At 43.3% G+C, this 27,969-nt stretch overlaps 1 protein-coding gene across 2 annotated transcripts in view; it reads right to left on the minus strand.

Moving 5' to 3' along the window:
• Positions 1-27,969, minus strand: part of LOC138797559 (excitatory amino acid transporter 5-like) — a 160,893-nt gene that overhangs the window by 39,899 nt on the left and 93,025 nt on the right. For both annotated transcript variants that reach the window (XM_069977878.1, XM_069977879.1), the window contains exon 5: positions 7,456-7,678. In XM_069977878.1, the coding sequence (XP_069833979.1) occupies positions 7,456-7,678 (223 nt within the window). The remainder of the gene's footprint in view (positions 1-7,455; positions 7,679-27,969) is intronic.

The raw sequence follows: 27,969 nt of genomic DNA on the forward strand, positions 1-27,969 counted from the left end.
AAAGATTGGCCATCTATAAGGGGGGCAACATAAGGGGGACAACACGGAGGGGACATCTATAAGGGGGACAACACAGGACCATCTAAAAGGGGGCAGAGGGAGACAACACAGGGGGCATCTGTAAGGGGGACTGCACAGAGGGAGCCATTTATAAGAGGTAATACACAGATGGGCAATCTTTAAGGGACAATACACAGAGGGGGGTATCTATAAGGGGGACTACAGAGAGGAGGGGCTGTATACTATAGGGGATACACAGAGGGGACCATCTATAAGGGGTACATCAAAAGGGCCATCTATAAGGGGTACTACACAGGGGGGCATCTACTATAGGGGGACTACACAGAGAGGGGCTGTCAAGGAGATGCACATGGGGCCATCTATATGGAAAACTGAACAAGGGGCCATCTACACAGGGGTGGCATATACTATTAGAGGATAATATAGTGTCAGGGCTACCCACTAAATGAGGGTGTAAAGGGGCCAATGCAGATGTGCAGTTTGTAGAGAGATGAGGATGGTGCCAGAGTTAGGAGCCTAATATGTCTGTCTGGCAGATTCTGTGTATTTGTGGCTCAGAGAAGTTCTAATGGCCCAGGGCAGATGGAGAAGAAGATGAAAAGGGAAGAACTCTGATCAGAGAAGACGTCCCCTGTGAGTCACCTGATATAACTGCACTGTAATGTATATGGAGTACAGAACCTGTGTAGAGCTGGATCTGCCATTATATGACTGGATGAGGTGATAGTGATCTGTGTACAGTGGATTATTCAGTAGCAGCAGTGGTGTTAGTCAGTATGCGGTGGTATTAGTCAGTAGCAGCGGTGTTGTTAGTCAGTATGTGATGGTAATATTTGTTACTTGTTATCTGGTACTGTCTCTTATTGGTCTTAGTATACAGGATTTGATCAGTAACAATATGGTGGTGATGGTAGTGGTTGTGGTGCGGCGGTAATATTTCCCCCTTGTATACTGGTACTATTGGTAATATTGGTCTCAGTATACAGGATTTGGAGTATAGCGGTAATATGTATGGTGATAATATTAACTATATACTCCTAAATATTCTTTTATCTATCTATGTATCTATTATCTATCTATCTTGAGAAAGGTCTCGTGATGAGACAGAAACGTTGCTGATTATTTTGCTTATGCACCAATAAAACACAAGAAGTTTTTTCACTATTTTGGATGTGCTGCAAGTTCTTGATTTTATCTATCTATCTATCACATCGCTTGGTCGAGGAAGGGGGGGCCAAGTTGAACTCTTGCACCAGGGCCCAAGGGACATCAGCTATGCCCCTGCACCAGAGGCCTAATGCCCATAACTTGTAATATTCAAATGATTCTAATGTTGTTTTTTCGTGGCACCTTGTACTTTATGGTAGTGATCAACAGAGATTAGGGATGAGCGAACTTTTCAAAAGTTCGGTTCGGTTCAATCCGGCGAACTTTTCTGAAGTTCGGATTGGTCCGAACCGAACCGAAAACGAACCTTGCTCTAACGGCTGAATAATTGTAGCTACAATAGTGGGAGTGTGATAGGGTATAGTTTCGTTTGGTTGCAGTTGATATTACAATGAAAAAAGTGGGGGGGGGAAAAGTGCAAAAATAATGAGAAAAAAAAAAATTATTATAGAAATAATAATAAAATATAGTAAATAAAAGTGCCAAAATAGTGACAAAAAATATTGAAAAAAAAAGTTTACAAGGAGGATGCGGCAGCACTTGATTGCACCCAGGCCAGTATTGTTGAGAAGAGACAAGTTGAGGAACAGGAGGAGACAGCAGTAGATTGCTCGCCTCTCAGGCCAGTATTGTTGAGAAGAGACAAGTTGATCAGCAGGAGGAGGCAGCAGTTGATTGATTCCAGTCCAGTATTATTGAGGAGAGGCTACTTGAGGAGGAGGCAGCAGTTGATAGATTCCAGGCGATTCCAGGCTAGTATTATCGAGGAGAGGCTACTTGAGGAGGAGGAGGCAGCAGTTGATCGATTCCAGGCCAGTATTATTGAGGAGAGGCTACTTGAGGAGGAGGCAGCAGTTGATCGATTCAAGGCCAGTATTATCGAGGAGAGGCTACTTGAGGAGGAGGCAGCAGTTGATTGATTCAAGGCCAGTATTATCGAGGAAAGGCTACTTGAGGAGGATGAGGCAGCAGTTGATTGATTCAAGGCCAGTATTATCGAGGAGAGGCTACTTGAGGAGGAGGCAGCAGTTGATTGATTCAAGGCCAGTATTATCGAGGAAGGCTACTTGAGGAGGATGAGGCAGCAGTTGATTGATTCAAGGCCAGTATAATTAAAAACAGACTACTTAAGCAGCAGTAGGAGGAGGCAGCAGTTGATTGATTCCAGGCCAGTATAATTAAAAACAGACTACTTAAAGAGCAGGAGGAGGCAGCAGTTGATCGATTCTAGGCCAGTATTATCGAGGAGAGGATAATTGAGGAGGATGAGGCAGCAGTTGATTGATTCAAGGCCAGTATTATCGAGGAGAGGCTACTTAAGGAGGAGGCAGCAGTTGATTTATTCAAGGCCAGTATTATCGAGGAAAGGCTACTTGAGGAGGAGGAGGCAGCAGTTGATTGATTCAAGGCCAGTATTATTGAGGAAAGGCTACTTGAGGAGGAGGCAGCAGTTGATCAATTCAAGGCCAGTATTATGGAGGAGAGGCTACTTGAGGAGGAGGCAGCAGTTGATCGATTCCAGTCCAGTATTATTGAGGAGAGGCTACTTGAGGAGGAGGCAGCAGTTGATTGATTCAAGGCCAGTATTATCGAGGAGAGGCTAATTGAGGAGGATGAGGCAGCAGTTGATTGATTCAAGGCCAGTATTATCGAGGAGAGGCTAATTGAGGAGGATGAGGCAGCAGTTGATTGATTCAAGGCCAGTATTATCGAGGAGAAGCTACTTGAGAAGGAGGAGGAAGCAGCAGTTGATTGATTCCAGGCCAGTATAATTAAAAACAGACTACTTAAGCAGCAGTAGGAGGAGGCAGCAGTTGATTGATTCCAGGCCAGTATAATTAAAAACAGACTACTTAAAGAGCAGGAGGAGGCAGCAGTTGATCGATTCTAGGCCAGTATTATCGAGGAGAGGATAATTGAGGAGGATGAGGCAGCAGTTGATTGATTCAAGGCCAGTATTATCGAGGAGAGGCTACTTAAGGAGGAGGCAGCAGTTGATTTATTCAAGGCCAGTATTATCGAGGAAAGGCTACTTGAGGAGGAGGAGGCAGCAGTTGATTGATTCAAGGCCAGTATTATTGAGGAAAGGCTACTTGAGGAGGAGGCAGCAGTTGATCAATTCAAGGCCAGTATTATGGAGGAGAGGCTACTTGAGGAGGAGGCAGCAGTTGATCGATTCCAGTCCAGTATTATTGAGGAGAGGCTACTTGAGGAGGAGGCAGCAGTTGATTGATTCAAGGCCAGTATTATCGAGGAGAGGCTAATTGAGGAGGATGAGGCAGCAGTTGATTGATTCAAGGCCAGTATTATCGAGGAGAGGCTAATTGAGGAGGATGAGGCAGCAGTTGATTGATTCAAGGCCAGTATTATCGAGGAGAAGCTACTTGAGAAGGAGGAGGAAGCAGCAGTTGATTGATTCCAGGCCAGTTTTATCGAGGAGAAGCTACTTGAGTAGGAGGAAGCAGCAGTTGATTGATTCCAGGCCAGTATTATCGAGAAGAGGCTAATGGAGGAGGAGGCAGCAGTTGATTGATTCCAGGCCAGTATTATCGAGGAGAGGCTAATTGAGGAGGAGGCAGCAGTTGATTGATTCAAGGCCAGTATTATCGAGGAGAGGCTACTTGAGGAGGAGGCAGCAGTTGATTGATTCAAGGCCAGTATTATCGAGGAGAGGCTACTTGAGTAGGAGGAGGAAGCAGCAGTTGATTGATTCCAGGCCAGTATTATCGAGGAGAGGCTAATTGAGGAGGATGAGGTAGCAGTTGATTGATTCCAGGCCAGTATTATCGAGGAGAGGCTAATTGAGGAGGATGAGGTAGCAGTTGATTGATTCAAGGCCAGTATTATCGAGAAGAAGCTACTTGAGTAGGAGGAGGAAGCAGCAGTTGATTGATACCAGGCCAGTATTTTCGAGGAGAGGCTACTTGAGGAGGAGGAAGCAGCAGTTGATTGATTCCAGGCCAGTATTATCAAGGAGAGGCTAATTGAGGAGGATGAGGCTGCAGTTGATTGATTCCAGGCCAGTATTATCGAGGAGAAGCTACTTGACGTGGAGGAGGAGGAGGCAGCAGTTGATTGATTCAAGGCCAGTATTATCGAGGAGAAGCTACTTGAGTAGGAGGAGGAAGCAGCAGTTGATTGATTCCAGGCCAGTATTATCGAGAAGAGGCTAATTGAGGAGGAGGAGGCAGCAGTTGATTGATTCCAGGCCAGTATTATCGAGGAGAGGCTACTTGAGGAGGAGGCAGCAGTTGATTGATTCAAGGCCAGTATTATCGAGGAGAGGCTACTTGAGGAGGAGGCAGCAGTTGATTGATTCAAGGCCAGTATTATCGAGGAGAAGCTACTTGAGTAGGAGGAGGAAGCAGCAATTGATTGATTCCAGGCCAGTATTATCGAGGAGAGGCTAATTGAGGAGGAGGAGGAGGCAGCAGTTGATTGATTCAAGGCCAGTATTAACGAGGAGAGGCTACTTGAGGAGGAGGCAGCAGTTGATTGATTCAAGGCCAGTATTATCGAGGAGAGGCTACTTGAGTAGGAGGAGGAAGCAGCAGTTGATTGATTCCAGGCCAGTATTATCGAGGAGAGGCTAATTTAGGAGGATGAGGCAGCAGTTGATTGATTCAAGGCCAGTATTATCGAGGAGAAGCTACTTGAGGAGGAAGAGGAAACAGAAGTTGATTGATACCAGGCCAGTATTATCGAGGAGAGGCTAATTGAAGAGGATGAGGCAGCAGTTGATTGATTCCAGGCCAGTATTATCGAGGAAGGTGAGTGGCATATTAATAACAGGGGACGGGGCAGAGGACTGTCGCCGACCGTCCCATGTAAGGGTGGTGTCGGATGATCCTGCCGTCCTCGTTTGGGAGCTTTGGGCAGTGGAACTGGAGGATTGGGTAAGCCAATCTAGAACTGCTGGCTGTGTGGTTCTTACATGACCCGTTGGCGTCTGGGGTAGCTGCACCCTGCTGCCACGCCTGTTGCCCCGGCTGCCACCAGGCCTGGTGCTGCCACTCCTCCTACCCTCACCGCCTGCCGTTGCAGTCCTTGCCTGGGAAGTGCTGGAAGTAGGACGCTTGGACATAGTTGTTTGGTTGGTGTAAATTTTGAAAAAGAAATACTCTATTGGCCAGAAGGCACAAAGCTTCAGTGACTATTGCTTTGTGGGTTGGAGGCACACAGCAAAGCAGAAATGTACAGGTTATCACAAAAAAACAATAATTTTTTATTTTTTATTTTTTAACTTTTTTTAGTTGCGGGTGGCGAAACGGGTTTGACGGCAACCAGCAGAGCACAAACGGACAGCTTTTGTGGGGCGCTGACTTAGCGTCAACTAAAACAGCTTATCACAAACAAACTTTTTTTTTTAATTTTTTTTTTACTTTTTTGGTTGCGGGTGGCTAAACGGGTGTGACGGCAACAAGCAGAGCACAAACGGACAGCTTTTGTGGGGTGCTGACTTAGCGTCACCTAGAACAGCTTATCACAAACAAACAAACTTTTTTTATTTTTTTTTTAAGTTTTTTTTTACTTTTTTGGTTGCAGGCAGCTAGACGGGGTTGACGGCAACCAGCAGAGCACAAACGGACAGCTTTTGTGGGGTGCTGACTTAGCGTCACCTAGAACAGCTGATCACAAACAAACAAACTTTTTTTTTTTTTTTTACTTTTTTTAACTTTTTTGCCTGCGGCTATACGCGGTTAACGGCACCCAGCAGAGCAACAACGTCTAGCGTCTCCTCTCTGTCACGGATCAGTAGCTGGTTCAATGCTACGTGTCCTGAGTGACTCTTCTCACTTTTCTCTCCGTATTTCTTTTTTTTTTATCTCCCTATCTCTCCCTAGATATCACAATTTTTGAGTTAGATGCCTATCTATCCCTCTCTCTACCTAACTCTTGATTTCTCAGCCTCTTTCACTATGTATGGGCTTATCAAGCTTTCCCTGGATCCTGTGATTTTTGTTTTTTTATCTTCCTCTCTCCTGCTTCTCTCACAAACAATATATACTCCTTCTCTATCTCCCTGTACTTATCCAGTTGTTTGGATATGAAATCTATGTGTTTTCCCTCTCTGCCTAACGTACACCTCCTCTCTCTCTGCAGTCTAGACACACAATGAGAAAGAGCATGAACGCTCAGGCACTTCCTGTTCCTGGAGTGACGTCACACACCTTGATATTCACATAATAACAGGATACAAAGGATTATAGGAGTAATAATTCCTTATATCCTCTTTCTTTCTGTGAAAACAACACAGTTTTGCGACGCCGTTGCGATTTTAACGAACTTCGTAACAAACTTTTGGAAAGTTCGGTTCGGTACCGAACCAAACTTTTTGCAAAGTTCGTAACGAATCTGGTTCGTAACGGTTCGGTTCGCTCATCCCTAACAGAGATCAATTATATCATAGAGTCACATGGTTGAGTGACCAGAAGAAAGCCATTACGGTGCAAATGCCCCAAAGTATCTTGCCTACAATGCGCCAAACAACACAAAGACAATCCTCAAAACTTCTGGAACAAGGTAATTAGGAGGGATGAGACCAAAATCGAACTTTTTGGCCACAACCATAAACATTACATTTGCAGAGGCATCAACAAGACCTATGATAAAAGGAACACTATTCCTGCTGTAAAGGACAGAGGTGGACAAGAAAGCAAAAATTATGACGGGGTATGTAAACTTTTGAGCACAACTGTACTTACATCCTTATTGCTTTTATACTTAGACCGCTATATATTTATATGTTTATATACTTATTGCTTATATACTTACATACTTATTGGTTATATACTTATGTATTTATTGATTATATACTGATGTTCGTACAATGTCAAAAAGTATTTAAAAATACGTCCGTTTTTGCCGCAATTTAATTTACCTCAATGCAATACACTGAAGTAAAAAAAATGACGGACATAGTGTATAAAATGACGGATAATGTCTGCATGGACGTCAAAATATTGATCATGACAATTCTTTTTGGACGTCTATTGCAAACTGTGAATGTTATTTTTTAGTTGTTCACACACATTTTTACTTTTTTCAACATCCTTTTGCCGTTTTTACTATTAAATTCAAAGGCCAATTAGTCCACCTAAACTAGAGTAATGTACCAACAGCCTTCATTACACTAACGGTCGGCCAAACAGGGAAATGAGAAAAAAACATGTAAACATAGCCATATACAGTACCTATATACTTACATACTTACTGCATATATACTTATATATTTATTGCTTAAATACTTATATATTTGTCGCTTACCTATTGTAGCAGAAAAAATAACGATTCCTAAAACATTCATTTCTGTGTTCGTCCCAGGCAATGTTTTGTATCTGACATCAGGAGATGGAGTAATTTCTAAGATCAATGGTTGATGAATCAAAGGATTTTTATCATCTGGTGCAAAGTATAGAAAATTAATTGGCTTTCCAACCACTTGTCGATTATCTTGAGTTTTAACAATTGGAACTAGAACTGTTCTGTACTAAATGGAAAGACAAAATGTACAAATTGTTACTTCATTACACATAGATACATTGTGGATAGTTCATTATATATAGATACATTGTAGATAGTTCATTATATATAGAAAACATTGTAGATACTTCATTAGTACATATAGAACTCATTGTATATAATTCATTACATATAGATACAATGTAGATGCTTTATTACATATAGATGTATTGTAGACAGTTTGGGAAACTTATTATTCTAATATTACCGCCTCAATTTCAGTCTAAGATCAAAGACACTTTCCAATATAGGCTAGGCTCACACAACGTCCAAAAAAGTCCCTTTTTGATATTTTAAAAACGTCCGTTTTTGCCTTTATTTTTTATTTTTCAATGCATTGTGTGCATTGGACGTCCGTCCTCCTATTGACTTCAATGCATTTCCATTGCATTCAGTTAAATCGCGGTAAAAACTGCCGTTTTTTCAATGTGTTGTGCGCATTGGACGTCTGTCCTCCCATTGACTTCAGTGCATTGCCATTGCAGTCAGTTAATAATGGCAACAACGGTCGTTTTTAAAATATCAAAAACAGCTGTTTTTGGATGTTGTGTGAACCTAACCATAGGCTAGGTTCACACAATGCAATGCAATGAATTGAAGTCATTGGGAAGACGGACGTCCAATGCACACAGCGTATTGAATAACGGACGTCTTTGCCGCGGGCGTCAAAATAGTGAGCATGATCATTATTTTCGGACGTCTTTTGCAAACAGCGGACATTTTTTATTTATAGTTCACACATAGTTTTCCTTTTGTCACTGTTCTGTCTCCGTTTTTACTATTAAATTCAATGGACTTTTCAATTAAGCCACATCCAAAGTCCAATTAGTAACCCCAAACTAGAATAATGTACAAACACCCGTCAGTCAACTAAGGGGAGGTAAGGCTGTAAAATAACGTCCGTTATTTTAGACTCAAAATGACGGACGTCATTTTAAACGGAGATGAAAAAACGTTGTGTGCACATAGCCATACAATGTAAAAGAAAAAGAAAAGAAAGCACTATACCAGCACACCTTTGTTATTACACAAAAAATATATAATTTTATTGAAGCTCAGAAAAAAAGGTTAAAAACATTTAAAAACATACAAGCATATAGTGCAATCCATGATAAGATGCACTACTACCTCTGTCCAAAATGGCAATGGTATACTGCCTATATCCCTAAGTAGGGGAAACAAAACCTAATAAACTAATGCACATAGATTTGGGGTGCAGATAAGTACATGATCCAAGTATCAAATATGCATGATATACTGCTCCCTCATCTTATATGCAAATACTCAATATCTCATTCTTTGCAAATCGCTGCATGAGAATAGGCCTATATTGCATTCTGCCCATAAATAATACATAGTACTTAAAAAATCAACATCTTATGTATGATTAGTTTACATTCTACCCTAATGATAACAAAATAATACTTAAAGGACAACTCCGGCGAAAAAATTTTTGGGCTTATTTAACACACATTACAAAGTTTATATAACTTTGTAATGTGGTTAAATACCCGGTCTGCCCCCCTTCCCCCACTTTCCGACCCCCGACCCCCCACCCCGGAAGTTAAGAATGTATACATTACCTATTACGGTCGTCACGGTCCTCTTCTCTGGTGTCGGGTGACGTCAGAGCTGGGGGGCGGTCCGGGTCTTCTTCCTCTTCGGCGTCTTCATTGAGAGTGAATTGGAGAGAAAAGGCACATGCGCACCAGCAGCCTTTTCATTGGCTGGAGCGCATCACATGGCTTCCAGCTTGCTCAGCCCTGATTGGCTGAGCTTGCTGGAAGCCATGTGATGCTCTCCAGCCAATGAAAAGGCTGCTGGTGCGCAAGCGCACTGGCAGCCTTTTCTCTCTCATGGACCCGGAAGCAAGAGACATCGCTGGACGGCAGACGCAGGTGACGGTGAGGCGGACGGCGGGCAAATGGAGTGGCGATCATCACCGGAGGGATGGTGAGTATGGTGTCTGTGTGTGTCTGTGTTTTTTTTTTTGGGGGGGGGGTCCCGCCGGAGTTGTCCTTTAATTTGACTGCACATAATATAAGTATAAATATTGAGAATTATGTTATATGTCACCAACCAGTGTACCGCACGCCGTCATACATAATTAATGGCACTAAACAATAAATCAATTCCCAGATATTGCACTCATATAATAAAATAAACACAAAACTAAGTCTCCAGGTGTGTATGTATATATATATATATATATATATATATATATATAACCATTATCTACAAGAATAGAATACATAGTAACATATTAAGATACCTCTTAGGGCATATCATGCCCTTTGGGGTAATCTTGTGACCAATCACAGATAGTAGTTTAAATAAAATAATAAATAGCGTAAAACAATATAAAGTTCAAATAGTCCCTGTATAACAGTTTTGGGTAATAGATACACAAAACAATAATAGTGATTAGCTAAGACCAGGCTGAGAGCAACAACCGTGTTACGCAAAGGCAGAGGGACAGCAGGCCTGGAGGCCAGAGGGGCACCATTAAGCAATCACAGGCAAATGTCCAATGTTGTAAATCCATCAAAATAGAATAATGTATATACCACAGTAATGGCCTTGTATTCTGTAAGGTACATTTTTGTAAATGAATCATGACGCAGATCCACAGGAGACGTGTGTGTAAAATAAGAGAGAAACCGTGAAAAATAATGAATGTGTGAACCGTTAGGCCTGCTCCGAAAGGCGCAGGGGAGTGCAGAAACATAACGCTGTGAGAAAAAAGTGAAGCAAGAGAAAAAGAGTAGAAATGAAAGAAAAATAAGGAAAATGGAGAACATGGGCTGAGAAAATTGTACCATTGTAGGTTTATTATGACACACAACACCCTTGCACTCGTCTTCAGACACCCCTTTTTCCCCCTTTTTGTCTTTGTACTTTTCCCACAATTTCTTCAGCTATTTTTTCTTCTTTTCATTTCTTCTCATTTTCTCTTGCTTCACTTTTTTCTCACAGCGTTATGTTTTTGTACTCCCCTGCACCTTTCAGAGCAGGCCTAACGGTTCACACATTCATTATTTTTCACGGTTTCTCTCTTTTTTTACACACACTTCTCTATACTTATTATTCATTATACATAAGCCTCAACACCACTTCACTTGCAGCCAGTGGGTACTTACATACACCATTCATTTTTTAGGCATACACGTTCCACATACACATTTTCTTTCTTTTTTAGTATATTTTGGGCAGTATTGCAATATTGGTCACACTACATGGATCTCCATTCTTTGCCTCCCTAAATAATTAAGAATAATAACTTCATTCCTTCTATTCCAGCAGGAGGAATGATAGTGCTCGATCCTACTGTGATGCCTTCATTTAATGAGAAACTTTACCTCTGATTTTTACCAGTGTCCTGAATCTGCGTTATGATTCATTTGCAAAAATGTACCTTACAGAATACAAGGCCATTACTGTGGTATATACATTATTCTATTTTGATGGATTTACAACATTGGACATTTGCCTGTGATTGCTTAATGGTGCCCCTCTGGCCTGCTGTCCCTCTGCCTTTGCGTAGCACGGTTGTTGCTCTCAGCCTGGTCTTAGCTAATCACTATTATTGTTCTGTGTATCTATTACCCAAAACTGTTATACAGGGATTTGAACTTTATATTGTTTTATTTACACTACTATCTTTGATCGGTCACAAGATTACCCCAAAAGGCATGATATGCACTGAGAGGTATCTTAATATGTTACTATGTATTCTATTCTTGTAGATAATGGTTATATATATATATATATATATATATATATATATACACACACACACCTGGAGACTTAGTTTTGTGTTTATTTTATTATATGAGTGCAATATCTGGGAATTGATTTATTGTTTAGTTCCATTAATTATGTATGACGGCGTGCGGTATACTGGTTGGTGACATATAACATAATTCTCAATATTTATACTTATATTATGTGCAGTCAATGTACAGTATGATAGATGAAATTGAGTATTGTTATGTATTCATTAGGGTAGAATGTAAACTAATCATACATAAGATGGTGATTTTATTTTTAAGTACTATGTATTATTTATGGGCAGAATGCAATATAAGCCTATTCTCATGCAGCGATTTGCAAAGAATGAGATATTGAGTATTTGCACTATCTATTATATATTAGAACACTCAGGCCACACAAATATGTCTGCCGTGTATATCATCTGCGCATGCGTTGTCATATATGTAGTCCCACAGTGCGGTTAATACATTTTACCTTAACTGAGATGGCGGCGGCCATGATTCACATGCACGTGTGGACGTCTTATGGGAATGCATTATAACACCTTTCCCAATATGGCGATCATTATCCTTTATGCTCATGCGCAAAACCTGAATAGGCGCCACATAGTTTATTTCTAACCCACTAAGCATGGAGTCTTTGCAACATCGGCATTGTAGCGCCGTGATTAGTAATTAGGGATATTTGCTTTTTTCTTTATTAAGCCGTGGGGCAGTACGCCACCACGCATGCGCTATACATCATTTCCGGTTCGGAGGGCACTTCTGGTCTTTGTGATCACGGCGCTGGAACCCAGTGTTGCTTGCTGTAAGTAATTAGATACATATAAAAGACAGGACATGGCACAGTTTCTTTGTCCCTGACGAAGTCGCATTGCACGACCAACCCGTTGGGCTGGCTTTTCCTATCTTTCCGTTATGACAAACCTTGGTGCAGGTTGTATTGCTTTGCCTATTGGCTACTGTATTTTCATGCACTGAGGCACTTATGCATATAAGATGAGGGAGCAGTATATCATGCATATTTGATACTTGGATCATATACTTATCTGCACCCCAAATCTATGTGCATTAGTTTATTAGGTTTTGTTTCCCCTACTTAGGGATATAGGCAGTATACCATTGCCATTTTGGACAGAGGTAGTAGTGCATCTTATCATGGATTGCACTATATGTTTGTATGTTTTTTAATGTTTTTAACCTTTTTTTTTTGTGCTTCAAAAAAATTATATATATTTGTGTAATAACAAAGGTGTGCTGGTATAGTGCTTTCTTTTCTTTTTTTTTTATATTGTGACTTATTTGAGCACTATAGCACCCTGACACTCAGTATTCAGTGGTGCCCTCCCCACATCTACTATAACTTTCCAATATACAACATTGTTTCTAACAAGACAACTCACAGGTGACCCACCACTATGAGAAATAAAAAGACTTTTTCACTGCAATATTAGGAGCATACAGAGACCCCTGCCCCCCCCCCTTTCCCCTCCAATGTTTCTATAATAAATCTTTGGCAGTGATAACGGGTCTTTCCCTTTCGTCCTATTAGCCTCACAACAGATGGGGTGTCTGTGCCCCTATGAGCTCTAAGGACGAAGGAATTTTAATGAAATAAACCTCCACCCCACCCTCTGCAGTCTATATCCTGCCATTAGCCCCCCCTTTACCTCAGTTTCTTTCTTTGTCTCTCGAGTTAAGGATGAAGGTTTTTGCTATGCTGCACTCTCTCAGGGATGCCCATAATCGCAGCAGTTCTCAGGAGCATGCTTGCGATCTCGGGCTATTGGGAGTTTATAGACGTTTCTCTGTGTAAAGTTTTCTCTTTCCTCAGAGTATGTGTTCGTCTCTTCTGTAGGGCGACGCCATTTTCCCGGAGTCCGCGGCATTTACCGAAAGTGACGTCACGCACTGGTGACGCACTTCCGGTCCACGGCCTGTGCCGGAATTACTGCCCCGTTCTTACTGTGTAAGTATATGAGGACGGCGGTTTTCATTTAGGATGGGCTTCAACCTAAAAACAACTCGCCCTTGCTTAGATTTGCAGGGTTTTCCAGACACCAGCATTTCGTATTTCCAGGAGGCGGGCCTATTTGGCTCCACTTTGACCATTTAAGCCCAGTGTGTTTGGGCGGCCAGTGCTGTTATACGGTGCTTCCATACCTACAGGTACAAGATTTTCGATATCTGCTTTTGCTGCCATCTCTACTGTGTTTGAGAGTAAGTTTCTGGGTATAAGATTTAAATTACTTGCCATATGATTTTAATGTACCTTTTTGGGCTTAGATATCTTCAAGAGAGGGTTCAGGTGGACCGGTAGCTGCAAAGAAAACTACCATGAAGAAGAAACACCTAACATGTGCCCAGTGTGGTAAGCGGTGCACTGCACCACAAATATGTTACATTCAGTTTGACCTGTTGCTTAGGGTCTTATCACTGGTTTAGATAAACCCCTTCCTGAGGAGTGGGAATACATTAAATGTTTTGATTGTCGGTCAGCACCTGCTGAGAAAGCTGAACCCACCATCCATGATATGGTTATTTTGGTTAAGAACTACATGGAACAGTCCGTCAGTGGTAAGCGTATCTATTTTTCCTCTTCCGAAATCCAATGAATTGCAGATCCTGTATCTGATTTGCTTTTATTCTCGAGGCCTAAACCAGGCTTTTAATGACCTAAAGGAATCCCTTTGCCAGCCAACAGGGGTCGTAGCCAGAAAAAGACCCAGGAGGGAGGACTCCCTCATGCAACAATCCCCGGCAGAGAACGACTATAGAGTTGTGGACGAGGTTTACGCCACCTCCCCAGATGAGGAAGAGGATTTGGAATCTGTCAGATGTTACTTTCTGACAGAGAAAATGGCTAAGCTCCTGAGGGCGGTTAGGATACAAAATCAGCCGGAGGATGACGATGAAAGGCCTTCTACTTATAGGGGTCGCAGAGGTTTTGATATAGCTGACTCAGTCCGAGACATGATGAAGGTCGAATGGCAAAAGCCTGAAAAGGTTGCAGTACTGTCCCGGAGATTTAAGACCATGTATCCTTTAGTGGAAGAAAAGTCTAAGGACTGGGTGGTAGCGGTGGCCAAATTATCCAAAAGGACCTTAGTCCCAGCAGATAGTGGCTCCAGCTTAAAGGTTCCTTTGGATCGGCGGTTAGAAGTATCTCTGAAAAGAGCATATTCAGCCGCTGCTGCCCAAGAAACTGTTTCCATTTTAGCCCTTGAGGTCAGCAAGGCCCTAAGGAAGTGGCTGATGAAGGTGCAAGAGGAAATAGAGACTGGAGTGGGAAGAGATGATATCCTAACTAGGTTTAAACAAGTTAACATGGGTATTGATCTAAATATTTTCTATGTAATCTTGAATATACTTGGGGGCGCTTATTTGGCACTGAGCTGGATCAGCTCATGTTAGACCTTTCTGACAAGAAGGGTAAGTCGCTTCCCCAGAATCAGAAACCTTTTTTTAGGTTTCAGAGGGATAGAACCCCGCAAAGAGTATGCCAGTTCCGCTACTTCTCCAGAGGCAGAGGATCTTATGCCACCAGAAGAGGTAACACACGGCAACAAGCCAAAGGAACCACAAAAAAGTCAGATTTCTGAAGGTGTATGCCTACCGGTAGAAGGCCGTCTAACTTTTTTTGCCAGTGCCTGGGAATCTGCAATAAAAGATCCCTGGGTTGTAAATTTAGTTCGGGAGGGTTACTCTCCTTCTCTGGATCCGCTACCCCCATAGAGATTTTTAATTTCACGCAGGCTGGGACCCTCAGAAAACAAAATATTAGAGAGGGAAATACAGATGTTAATTTCAAAACATGCCCTGGAGGAGGTTTCTCGAGAGGACAGGGGGAAAGGAATATACTCTCCGTTATTTTTGGTTTTCAACTAATAAAGAAAAGACTTCGCATGGATACCATAAGGTCGGTCCAGTTTGTTCTCCGAAGAAACAAATACCTTCAAGATGCATATTTCCACATTCCAATCTGGAAACCACACAGAAAATTTTTGCGGATTGCAGTATATGTCGGAGGCCAACTGAGACACCTTCAATTCAAAGTGTTACCCTTTGGCATAAGCAGAGCTCCTTTTGTGTTCACCAAAGTGGTGTCCTCGGTAGTAGCGGAACTCAGGCTTCAGGGACTCCAATTCGTCCAGCACTTGGGATGGATCGTCAATCAGGACAAATCATACCTAATTCCTTCGACATCCAAGACCTTTCTGGGGTTCATTCTGGACACAGTACAAATGAGAATTTTCCTAACCAGAGAAAGGAAGGTGAGAATTGTGCGAGGTTGTCATTTTCTTAACGAGACAAGTTCCCATAAGAATGGTCATGAGATTCTTGGGTCTCCTTTCTTCAACAGCAGACGCTGTACCATGGGCCCTCTGGCACATGCGTACACTTCAGTGCGAACTCCTAGGAACATGGGACAGATCCGAAGAATCTTTGGACAAAATTATTCTGTCGACTCGCAGCAGGAGGTCTCTTCTGTGGTGGAATGAGATAAAGGATGGCCTTCAGATAGAGGAACCCCAGAGGACAATTCTAACAACCGATCAGGTACAGGATGGGGAGCTCACCTGGAGGATCGTCACGTCTCAGGTCTGTGGACAATGGAGGAGTCCCGGATGTCTTCCAATGCGAGAGAATTGAGAGCAATCAGTCTAGCACTGCGTCGCTTTGCTCTGAACATCATCAGCAAACCAGTGCGAGTACGAACGGACAACATTGCATGCGTATGCTATATCAAGCAAGCTCTATTCAAGGAGGCGGAAAGGATCTTCAGTTGGGCAGAGGGGAGGATAACCCATATCAAAGGGGCACAGAACGTGCTGGTGGATCGCCTCAGCTGGGGCCTCACTATTCCAGGAGAATGGAGTTTGAAAGCACAAATTTTCAATCAGATAGTGGACAGGTGGGGTCTTCCCCAAATAGATCTGATGGCAACGAGAATCAATACCAAGCTACAGATGTTCTGTTCCCTATACACAGCAGACAACCCAACTGTAATAGATGCCTTGTCCATAACTTGGGAGTACCAGCTGGCATATGTCTTTCCGCCTGTGTCAATGATACTGCGAGTATTAGCAAAGATCAGGCAAGACCAGGCATCAGTCATTGCAATAATCCCCTTCTGGCTGAAGAGAGTTTGGTTCCCAATCCTCTGGAACATGAGCAGGGGGAACTTCTGGAGACTTCCCTTACATCAAGACCTTCTCTCCCAGAAAGGACGTCACTGCAACAATCTGAAGTCATTCAACCTGACAGCCTGGAGGTTAATATGCCCCTATTGAGACCAAGAGGGTTATCACAAAGGGTGTTGGAAACGCTTTCTCACTCTAGGAGTAAGGTGACCAACAAATCCTATGAAAGGATAAAAAGGATTTTTCAGAGCTGGGCCACTCCTAAAGGTATAGATCCACAATCTCCAACTGTACCAGAAATCTTACACTTCTTGCAGGACGGGTTTGATAGAGGCCCGAGGCCTAGTTCCTTGAGGGTTCAAATTGTGGCCATTTCATGTTTCCTAGGCAAAAAACTTTTACAAGTTCAAGAAATTAAAGACTTTACTAAAGCCATCGATAGATTAAGGCCTCCATTAGTTAGACTGGTATCTGCCTGGGATCTTGGCCTATTCCGCAAACGACTGTGTAGTGAACCCTTCGAGCCTCTACAGAAAGGGGAACTCAAGTTCCTCACTTTTAAGGTGGTATTCCTGCTAGCGAACACGTCCGCAAAGAGAGTTGGAGAGATACAAGCCCTGGGCTCTTCTGAACCGTATGTGACCTTTTTTACAGACAGAGTTCTCCTGAGATACCTACCAACTTTCAGAACAAAGGTGCCTTCGCACACAAACCTGAACCAACCAATTCTTCTGCCATTTTCTTCTCCTCTTTCGCAAGAAAAAATAATTTTTTCCTCCCTTGATGTGGTTCGTGCTCTTCAAACTTACCTCTCAAGGGTATCACAATTCAGGAAGGAGGAAAATCTTTTTATTCTTTTCCAAGGAAGATTCAAGGGGAAAAAACAAAATATAAGACAGCGCTCCATAGCGTAACTCAGACAGGGCTGAAGACACTTGATAAAGAGACCGGACCGGTCTCAAAACGCATTGTGTCGCTGGCATAATTCTTTTAATAAATTTTATGATATTTTATATTACTATTACCTCTTGGACCTGCGCCTGTTTTACCCGCCTTGGAGTGGAGAAGGATACTGACTGTCAAGGGGAAAAAGGCCTCCAAGCCTTCGATATCTAGGTGGATTTCCGACTGCATAGGTACATGCTATGAATTGGAAGGACTTCAACCACCAGACTTCCTGAAAGCTCCTTCTACAAAAGCAATATCCACGCCCTGGGCCGGGAGGTGCTCGGTACCCATTGAAAACATATGCCTTTTGGCAACCTGGTCTTCTCCTCCTATCAGACATTATCGGTTAGACTCCATCCTGTCTAGGCGAACTGAGTTCGCTAGATCTGTACTAAATGTTGTATCTACAGAGTGCCCTCCCAGTGGGGGTAATTCTTGCTAGATCCCCATCTGTTAGGCTAATAGGACGCAAGGGAAGTTAAAAATTTTTCATGTTAATGTGTTTTCCCTGAGTCCTATTAGCATCACAAGAGTCCCTCCCTGTTGACTACTTTAAAAATAACTGAGGTAAAGGGGGGGGGGGCTAACAGCAGGATATAGCCTGCAGGGGGTGGAGTCACAGGTTCATTTCATTAAAATTCCTTCGACCTGAGAGTTCATAGGGGCGGAGACACCCCATCTGTTGTGATGCTAATAGGACTCAGGGAAAACACATTAACATGACAAAATGTTAACTTATCTGCTACAATTGTTCCTTATGGCTCTATGGTGCAGTCATGAAACCCATTAACCAATAAAATGTTTGATGTTTAAAACCTTTTATCTGCACATCTCTCTTATAACTTGCCTTCAATACGTTTGTTTTTATTTTTTTGCACTTGATGAGGATTTTCAATTGCAGACAAAATGTTTACTACTACTAATACTACTAAGTAGACCTGCTGCATGCCATGATAGACGTAGTACAAGCAGCAGCAGAGGTCGTGGTAATACCAGAACTGCCGCACACCATGATACACCTGGTACAACCAGCAGCAGAGATGGTGGTAATACCAGAACTACTGCACACCATGATAGGTGTAGTACACGCAGCAGTGGAGGTGATGGTAATACCGGTGTAGCAGGCCAGTTTAACCCCCGTCCAGATTATACCCGGGTATAAAATGGCCTAGGCCAAAGTATACCCCGGGGTATAAAATAGCCTAGGCCAGAGTATACCCCAGGGTATAAAATAGCCTAGGCCAAACTATACCCCTCCAGGCCAGAATATACCCCGGGGTATAAAATGGTCTAGGCTAGAGTATACCTCGGGGTATAAAATAGCCTAGGCCAGAATATACCCCAGGGTATAAAATGGCCTAGGCCAGAGTATACCCCGGGGTATAAAATAGCCTAGGCCAGAGTATACCCAGGGGTATAAAGTAGCCTAGGCCAAACTCAACTCGGTGTGTAAAATAGCCTAGACCAAACTATACCCTGGGGTGTAACATAGCCTAGACCAGAGTATACCCATCCAGGTCAGAATATATCTATCTAATGTCAAACCAGGCCATAGCATACCCCAGGGGATAAACTCTATACCTGGGGGTGTAATATAGCCTAGGCCATGCTATATCTCTCCGGGCCATAATGTTATTACTTCACTGGTTTTCTCACCCCTGCCCCAGACCACAGTATACCCCGGGGGATATATTTTCATACCTAGGGGTGTAATATAGCCTAGGCCATACTATAAACCTTGGGACAGTCTAGCCCAAGCTACAATATACCCCGCCAGACTATATCCCTTAAGTTATCATGTCACTGTTTTTCTCAGTTCTGACCGAGGCTACAGTATACCCCAGGGGATATATTCTATACCAGGGGGTGTAAAATAGCCTAGGCCAGAATATATCCCTCCAGGTCATAATGTTATCACTTTACTGTTTTTTTCACTTTATCTCTAATTTGTTGAAAAGTGTGCAGATTTTTATTTTTCATCATACTCGGACATACAGCCGCTTCCTCTTGTTAAGTTTTTTTTGATACATCTTGCAAAATTTATTGCACAATTTATGCATTTTTGGAGTCCATTTTTTTCCATCCTTTTTTGCAACAAAAAAAAATGGATTGAAAAAAGGATCAAAAAGCTTTTTTTTTTAGTGTACACAAAAATGCGGTCAACCACAGTATTTGTATATGCTAAAAAAAGGATGCATTTTTATCCATTTTTTTATTATGGAATGGAAAAACTGATGAATGGAAAGACTAATCAAAATAGAGGCACACAAACGGTTCCTTTTTTCTCATCCATTTTGCAAAAAACTAATGGGGGAAAAAAATGGCTGCAATAACACAGTTTGAACCCAGTCTAAAACAGCTTGGCTACAAAGCTACGCTAGGGTAGGATTTTGCGCAGAAAAATGAAAATTTGCACTAGTTAATAGAACAACCCCCTTCCCCTTGCATACATTGAAAAATGGTGCAGGCATTGAAAACTGATGTAAAATAGCGCAAAACCCTTAATAAGTCTTGGACAGGTATTTATGAAGTGCACAAAATCTCCTTATTGGCCAAAAAACACCATAATGATAAATGTCGCTATGGCTCCGTTCACACTGAGCAAGAATGTCGGAATTTCGACATTTTCAGTGTGCTGCTTTGAATGAAGGAAAGGGCGAGCGCTCCTCCGCTGCCACTGCTCTCCGCTCAAAGAGATGACATGTCAGGACAATGACAGGAGGAAGCGGACGCCTTCACTCCTTCACTTACAGTGAGACACTGAGCATGGCGGGATTCTGCGGCGAAGCGCTCCACTGCGGAATTCCGACATTCTTGCTCAGTGTGAACAGGTCCTATGGGGGAGGCAACCAATCAGATTCAACCTTTCATTCCTCACAGATTCTTTTGAAAATGAAAGGTGAATTGGTTGATAGGGGCAACTGAGCCAGTTTCACTTAACACCATAGGGGAGATTTATCAAACATGGTGTAAAGTGAAACTGGCCCAGTTGCCCCTAGAAACCAATCATATTCCACCTTTCATTTTCCAAAGAGTATGTGAGGAAAAAAAAGTGGAATCGGATTGGTTGCTAGGGGTAACTGAGCCAGTTTCACTAACACCATGTTTGATAAATCTCCCCCCAAGTTTGATAAATCTCCTCCTATGTGTTTAGATTTTTAAGATTTACTTTGTATATCACTTAATGCTACTGATTTCATGGGGGTATAAAATGGCCTGAGGGGGTATGAATTGGCCTAGGCCAAAATATACCTTGAGGTATAAAATAGCCTAGGCCAAAATATACCCAGGGTATAATCTAGCCTAAGACATTTTAACCCCGGGTATAGTCTGGGCTGGGGGTATACTCCTATTACACCGGATCTACTGCACGCCATGATAGGCCTAGTACAAGCAGCAACAGAGATGGTGGTAATACTGGATCTACTGCACACCATGATAGACCTAGTACAAACAGCAGAGATGGTGGTAATACCCGACCAACCTCACACCATGAAAGGCCTAGTACAGGCAGCAGTAGGAGGTAGTGGTAATACTGCACCTACTGCACGCCATGAGAGGCCTAGTAAAAGCAGCAGCAGAGATGGTGGTAATACCGGATCTGCAACAAGCCATGATAGTCTTAGTACAAGCAGCAGGGGGTGGTGGTAATACTGGACATGCAGCGGGCCATGATAGGCCTAGTACAAGCAGCAGCAGAGATGGTGGTAAAACCGGACCTGCTGCATGCCAAGATAGGCCTAGTATGGGCAGCGACAGTCAACAGTGGTGGTGGATGGTGGCAGTAGTGGGTAGTGAATATGTACAGCTACATTATAGCTATTGTACATATACACCAGCCAGAGCACTGCTTTTAGAGCAGTAACCTAGACAATGGGCTGTCACCAATGGGAGGTAAAGAGCAGCATATCAGAAGGAAACAAGTTTGCTAAATGATTGAATTGGCAATATAACATGACAATTCCTATAGGTATATACTATATTGGCTGAAATGGGAGTATGCCTTTTACAGAATATTTGTTCCCCATTTTAACTACAAACATATCATAAATATATATGATACATTCACTTGCCATGCCAAACTGTCAAAATCCAGCAGGGAATGCTGTGACCTGCAGGTGGAGCAGTTTGCAGCTCCTGGTCAGACTCCATGTTTAAGCAGGTGGCCGAGGGCCCTTAGCGCTACTGCTCATTCTGCAAGTCAGAGCGCCCCCTGCTGGATCCAAGCTGCAGTGCTGGCACACAGCCGATCCCAACCACCTGCTAACCCACATACAGGAGATCCTGACCATGTGCAAGGAGATCCGCACACAGGAGATACCGGGGCAAAATACCCCCAAAAATGTCCTGTCAAAGATCAGGTTGGTTAATCGGCCCCAGAGTCGGTATTTTGATGGTTTATAGCTCAGCCCTCGGAAAGGCTCTCTGGCAGCACAGCATCACCAGCTCCCTGACTGCCACCAGGTTCGTGCTCCTGCAATGTCACCATCCTACTCATGGATTGCCTAATCAGCCAATCAGTGACTGGAGCGGGCCAGCGGGCAATCTATAAGCAGGCCATGTTGCAGCAGCAGATGCTGGGGCCATGATATACCAGGAAGCCGGGAGAAAATTACATCTTTCGTCTGTCAGAGAGCGGCACTATAAGGCACTATTCTAGAAATAAAATTATGTAAAAGGACAAAAAAAAAATCATATTTGGTATTGTGATGTGCCGAATTGACCAATCTATCTAAATATAATATTGTTCCTGCATAGTGAACAGCATAAAAACAAATTCCCAATTTCCCATCTAAAACAAAATGGTACCAATAGAAATTATAGATCATGCTAGATCATGGGCCTCCAAACAGCCCCATGGGTGAAAAATAGGAGAGTTATGGTTCTTAAAAGGTTTGGAGGAATAAATGTAGAGCACTGTTTCAGTGTGATCTGGAAATGCCTGCACCAATCACCTTGGGTCATGAAGGGGTTTTCCGGCCAATGTAAATTGATGAGTTACATAGTTACATAGTTAATACGGTTGAAAAAAGACACATGTCCATCAAGTTCAACCAAGGAGGGGATGGATACAGGGAAGGGGGAGGGGTGATAGGTTCTATACATATGCATTTATATTATTTTGGTCTAAGAACTTGTCTAGACCTGTTTTAAAGCCCTCTACTGTTTTTGTTGTGACCAGATCCTGTGGTAGACTGTTCCACAGATTTACAGTTCTCATGGTAAAGAAGGCTTGTCGCCTCCGGAGATTGAACCTTTTTTTCTCCAGGCGGAGGCAGTGCCCCCTTGTCCTTTGAGGGGGTTTTACCTGGAACATCTTTTCCCTATATTTCTTGTAGGGGCCATTTATATATTTAAATAAATTAATCATATCTCCCCTTAAACGTCTCTTCTCAGACTAAACAAATTAAATTCTTTTAATCTCTCCTCATAACTAAGATGCTCTATTCCCCTTATCAGTTTAGTTGTCCGCCTTTGTACCCTCTCCAGCTCTAGAACATCCTTTTTATGAATCGGGTTCCAAAACTGGACAGCATACTCCAGATGAGGCCGCACCAGAGCTTTATAAAGCCGTAATATTATATCCCTGTCCCGAGAGTCCATGCCTGTTTTAATGCATGACAATATCCTGCTGGCCTTAGAAGCAGCTGACTGACATTGTGAGTTATTCAAGAGATCAGCTGTTTAGCACCCGCACTACTCCATTAACTGGGCCAGAAACAGTTTATACACTGTGTTTCGGTGGCGACCTAAAACTGCAGCTCAAAAGCTATTCAATGGAACAGGAGCTGAGCTGCAATTACAAAAGCAGCTGATCGGCAGCGGTGCCAAGTGTCAGTGTCTGTGAATATCCTGTGGATTAGTCTATTTTGGCCAGAAACAGCTTTACTTAAAGCGGTACACGGGCACGTAAAAACAACTCACTGAGTGGGCAGTCACTCTCGAGACGAGTTCAGCTCAGAAGTGATTGCGATCAGTGGGCGACACCGGGGATAGCGTGGAGAGGTAAGAATTAGATGTTTATTATTATGTTTTACATGTTTTGACATGGATCTTCCTAATCATTCTTCTGGGTGTTCCTGCAGCTGGTACGGCACCTCCCTCTTTTAGCTAGTACTACTACTACTACTGAGGTGATGGGGTAGTGGTTCTCTATATTGTTCTGACAGACCGGCGAACGCGGTGAATAACAGCAGTGGTGTTAGCCATTCTGACACTCTGTGAGACCAGGGATTTCCGGGGATGTCCCGCCAGCCTTCCTGTCATAATGACAGTCTATGGGAGGCTTGAGCGCCTCCTCTCTCTGCGCTAAAGAATGAACATGTCCATTCTTCACCGCGGAGAGAGGAGGTGCGCGAGCCTTCCAAAGACTGTCATTATGACAAAGAGGCGGAATTCCACCAGTTTTGCTCCGTGTGAACGTTAGCGGTACTGTAAGCCATGCTAACACTGAGGTACTGTGAGATATGAGGGGGGAGGGTGCAATGGGGTGCTAGCGGTGCTAAAAGCTGGTCTTACACTGATACAGTATGAGAATGGAGTTACAGTTTGAGAATGGATTTACCCTTACTCTACACACCCGTACTCTCTATCCTCTTCCTGTCACACAACCCTATATGGGATAGGAATTTTTTCTCCCTAGGGGTTAGTTAGTTGGTCAGCTCTGATCAGTGTACACTTCCTGCTGTAGTGGAGCCTGGGGGACGCTGTGACTGACTTCCTACCTTTAACCAGCTTCTTTTATGTTCCCTGCAGGTACACCACCACCCACATACATTTAACTGGCAGGTCTTTACTGTCAGTAGCCAGAAGAAAGAGGCGGATAAAGAGGAGACTGCCCATAGAGGTACATGGTGCTGAAGGTACGAGTACTTGCCACAGCCTATTGAACTGTTGTGTGGCTGTGACATAGAAAGATGCCAGGACCAGGAGGAAGACAAGACTGGCCCACCAGGGGACTGGCCCCTCTTACATTTGCCTGAAATGCCAGATGCCCAGTCTGGTCCCTGGACTTCTTCTTTAAACAATAGGTAATTTTCTAAAGACCCGCTGTGATTCATGTCTGATGATACATCAAAAGTCATTTAGAATGACAGCAATTTCTTTGTAATTATATGGTACCAGTATAGGCAAATCTGCTGCATGTGAATAGCTGCAGGGATGGCGTGAGGGGGGGGGGGGGGAGGCAAACAGGGCAATAGCGCAGAGCCCCCATCCCCCCAGGGGCCCACTACACAGTTACATAATGTATCAGGGGCAGGACTGCACAGACAGTGTCCTGCAGCGTCTGGGAACGATCCCTGGCTGCAGCTAATGGCTGCTATCAGGGGTCACACAGAGGCTGCAGGACGCTGGGCTCCCGGTGTGTGCTCCCTTTCCTCCCCCTCCCTCCTGCACCATGTGACTTCCCTCTGTCCTTCTGCTTTGACTGGTGTCGGTACGATGGGGGGAGAAACCTGCAGGCTGCAGTGTGAGGATCCTAGACTGCTGCAAGGAACATGTGCACCACTACACCCAGCATGCTACTGATGTAAGTAAGTATACTGTATATGTAGTGTGTGTATAAATGTAGGTGTATAATGCATGGATGTAGTGTGTATATAGTGTATGGACTGGATGTTTTGGATTGGTATAATGTGTTTTTATGGATGTCTTAGTATGTGTATGAGAGTGAGTACGTTTGTGTGTAATATATGCACATATATATGTAATGGCCCAGAACGGTATTTATTGTCAGGCGTCTGGAAATGTATTGTTGCTATTGGCAACCTTAGACAGTCTGTATTAGGGCCTATGTATTTGCTGCTCTTCCTTAGCTCTCTTGTAGTGGTATTGTTTTCTGCTATGTATTTATTTAATATGTTGTTATGTATTAATCACTATTAATACTAGTGTTAAGCTTGATCAGTGCTCCTCCCCTGCAACCTATCACACTCTAGTGATCGGCCAGGGGAAAGCTAGCTCCGCCCACCTTTTACCCAGAAGGGCTGTGCGGTCTCCTCAGTGACAGTTGGTGATCTGGCATTGCCAGAGTCACATCTAACCTCCCTACGTCACCTCAGTAATCCTGTCAGACTCCATCCTCAGCCCCCTAACCTGCTTCCAGTCAGCCATAAGGACTAATACATATCTTCTAAGTCTCAGCAGGACATCCTCTGTATTTATTAGTGCCTGCTGTCGGATTGGTAAAGTGATAGAGGGTCTCACATTCACCGTCCACATCTTCCTGGCTTCCAAGTCAGTGGGGGAGATTTATCAAACCTGGTGTAAAGTGAAACTGGCTCAGTTGCCCCTAGCAACCAATCAGATTCCACCTTTCATTTTCCAAAGAGTCTGTGAGGAATGAAAGGTGGAATCTGATTGGTTGCTAGGGGCAACTGAGCCAGTTTCACTTTACACCATGTTTGATAAATCTCCCTCTGTGTGTCCATGCGTCTTCCTCCTACATGATAGTGAGCGTCGACAGCGTCAAGTCATGACCACTGAGGCCGGTGATTGGCTGTATATATGGCGGTTACACTATGCCGGTAATATTGGTCTATAGAGTCGTTATGTGGTGGTCACTCTATGACGGTAATCAGGGGCGTAACTAGAAATGGCTGGGCCCCATAGCAAACTTTTGATTTCCCCCCCCCTCCCCCGACTGACCACTAAACGATCAAGTGAAGTCATAACTACATAACTGCTAGCTCTGGTCAGGAGTGCTTGCAGTTAAAGGGACATTTGCAAAACCCAGGAGACCAGCAGGGCCACCCGGTGCTGCAAATGATGACGGCTCAGGGGACCCAGTGTATTGCAGGAGCAGGCCATGGGGCCCACTGATGCGGCGGGCCCCATAGCAGCCGCTATGGCTGCTATAGTGGTAGTTACGTCCCTGACGGTAATATTGGTCTGTATAGAGTGTGTATGTAGAGTCATTATGTGGCGATCACTCTATGGTGGTAACATTGGTCTGTACATAGTGTATATAGAGTCATTATGTGGCAGTCACTGTATGGCGATAATATTGGTGTATTTTATAGAGTCATTATGCGGTGGTCACTCTATGGTGGTGACATTGGTCCGTATATAGTGTGTATATAGAGTCTTTATGTGGGGGCATTAGTAATGTATAGAGTTTGTTTTTCGGTCATTGCAGTGGTGATATTATTGGTCTTTACATGCGTGCACTTTCTTCAGTAACAGTATGGAGGTTATATTTGGTATTTGGGATGCACGGACATAAACGAGCTGTCTTGTAGGTTCTGCAAGCAAGATCATTGCTAACTTATCCAGAAAATTTGGCCGTGTAATACCCGAACCCACCACGAGCAGCGGGAACAAAAGTGTATGGGGACCGTAAATTGTTTCTAAAATATTTTAAGCATTTGGGGCCCCACCTTCAACTTTGCCCAGGGCCACATTTAGTCTAAAACGGCCCTGAATAGCTGCATAGTACTACTTTACAGCATTGGTGCCATTACTGCTTATTTCTGCTTTATTAGTTTTATTGAAGTTTTCAGTTCGTACAGATATGGAAGAACAATAATAAATGGTGACATAGAGCCTCTGCAATCACTGTGATGAGTCCTGTCATATATACAAATCTGTGAAATGCAAACCACTGCTTTAAATGTTTTGTTTTATAAAGATATCCATTTTTTATATGCCTTCTTACATGACTGGCATGTAACTTCATGCTGTTTACACTGTATTTTTGGACAGCTGTCATTTTGTGGCGAAAATACAGCTGTATAAAAATATGTCTGAAAACAAATATTTTTGTGAACATAGCCCAAATTTATTCCATGTCAGTGTTTTTTACTGGTAGTTAAGGCCTAGGGTTTTAGCAGTCGGAGAGCTGTAAAGATCCTGCCTCTTCCTCTTCTGCTCTGTGGTCGCTCCTCTTCCTTCCTTCCTTTGACTGTCTGATAACTCCCGCAGATAAGGGGCAGGATTATAATGCTGGCAATGCTCAATAGCTGCCTGATGATACCAATCCTGTGGTGACACCGGGCAGCAGTGGCGTAGCTACCATAGAGGCAGGGAAGGCGGTTGCTATGGGGCCCGTGGAGGGAGGGGGCCCAGGGAAGATAAGAGCCTCCTATGTCCTTTTGCTTAAGCCCTTATGTACTGCAGTGTGTAAGTGACCCAGTGTTCTCTTACATGCTGCAACACAAAAAAGGGTTAATATAAGCTCAAGACAATTAGCTCTCTGATAACCTCTAACCTCTAAGCTCCTGCAGAATTAAGGGGTTATCAGTGCAGGAGTAGTTAAGGAGAGAGCTAATTGTCTTCTGCATTAACCCTTTGTGTTACAGCATGTAAGAGAACTCTGGGTCACTTACACACTGCAGTAAATAAAGGGTTAAACAAAATGCAGTCTGCTCCTGCACCTATGTATATAACCATGA

The sequence above is a fragment of the Dendropsophus ebraccatus genome, chromosome 7 (genome assembly GCF_027789765.1).
Source record: "Dendropsophus ebraccatus isolate aDenEbr1 chromosome 7, aDenEbr1.pat, whole genome shotgun sequence".
Lineage (NCBI taxonomy): Eukaryota > Metazoa > Chordata > Amphibia > Anura > Hylidae > Dendropsophus > Dendropsophus ebraccatus.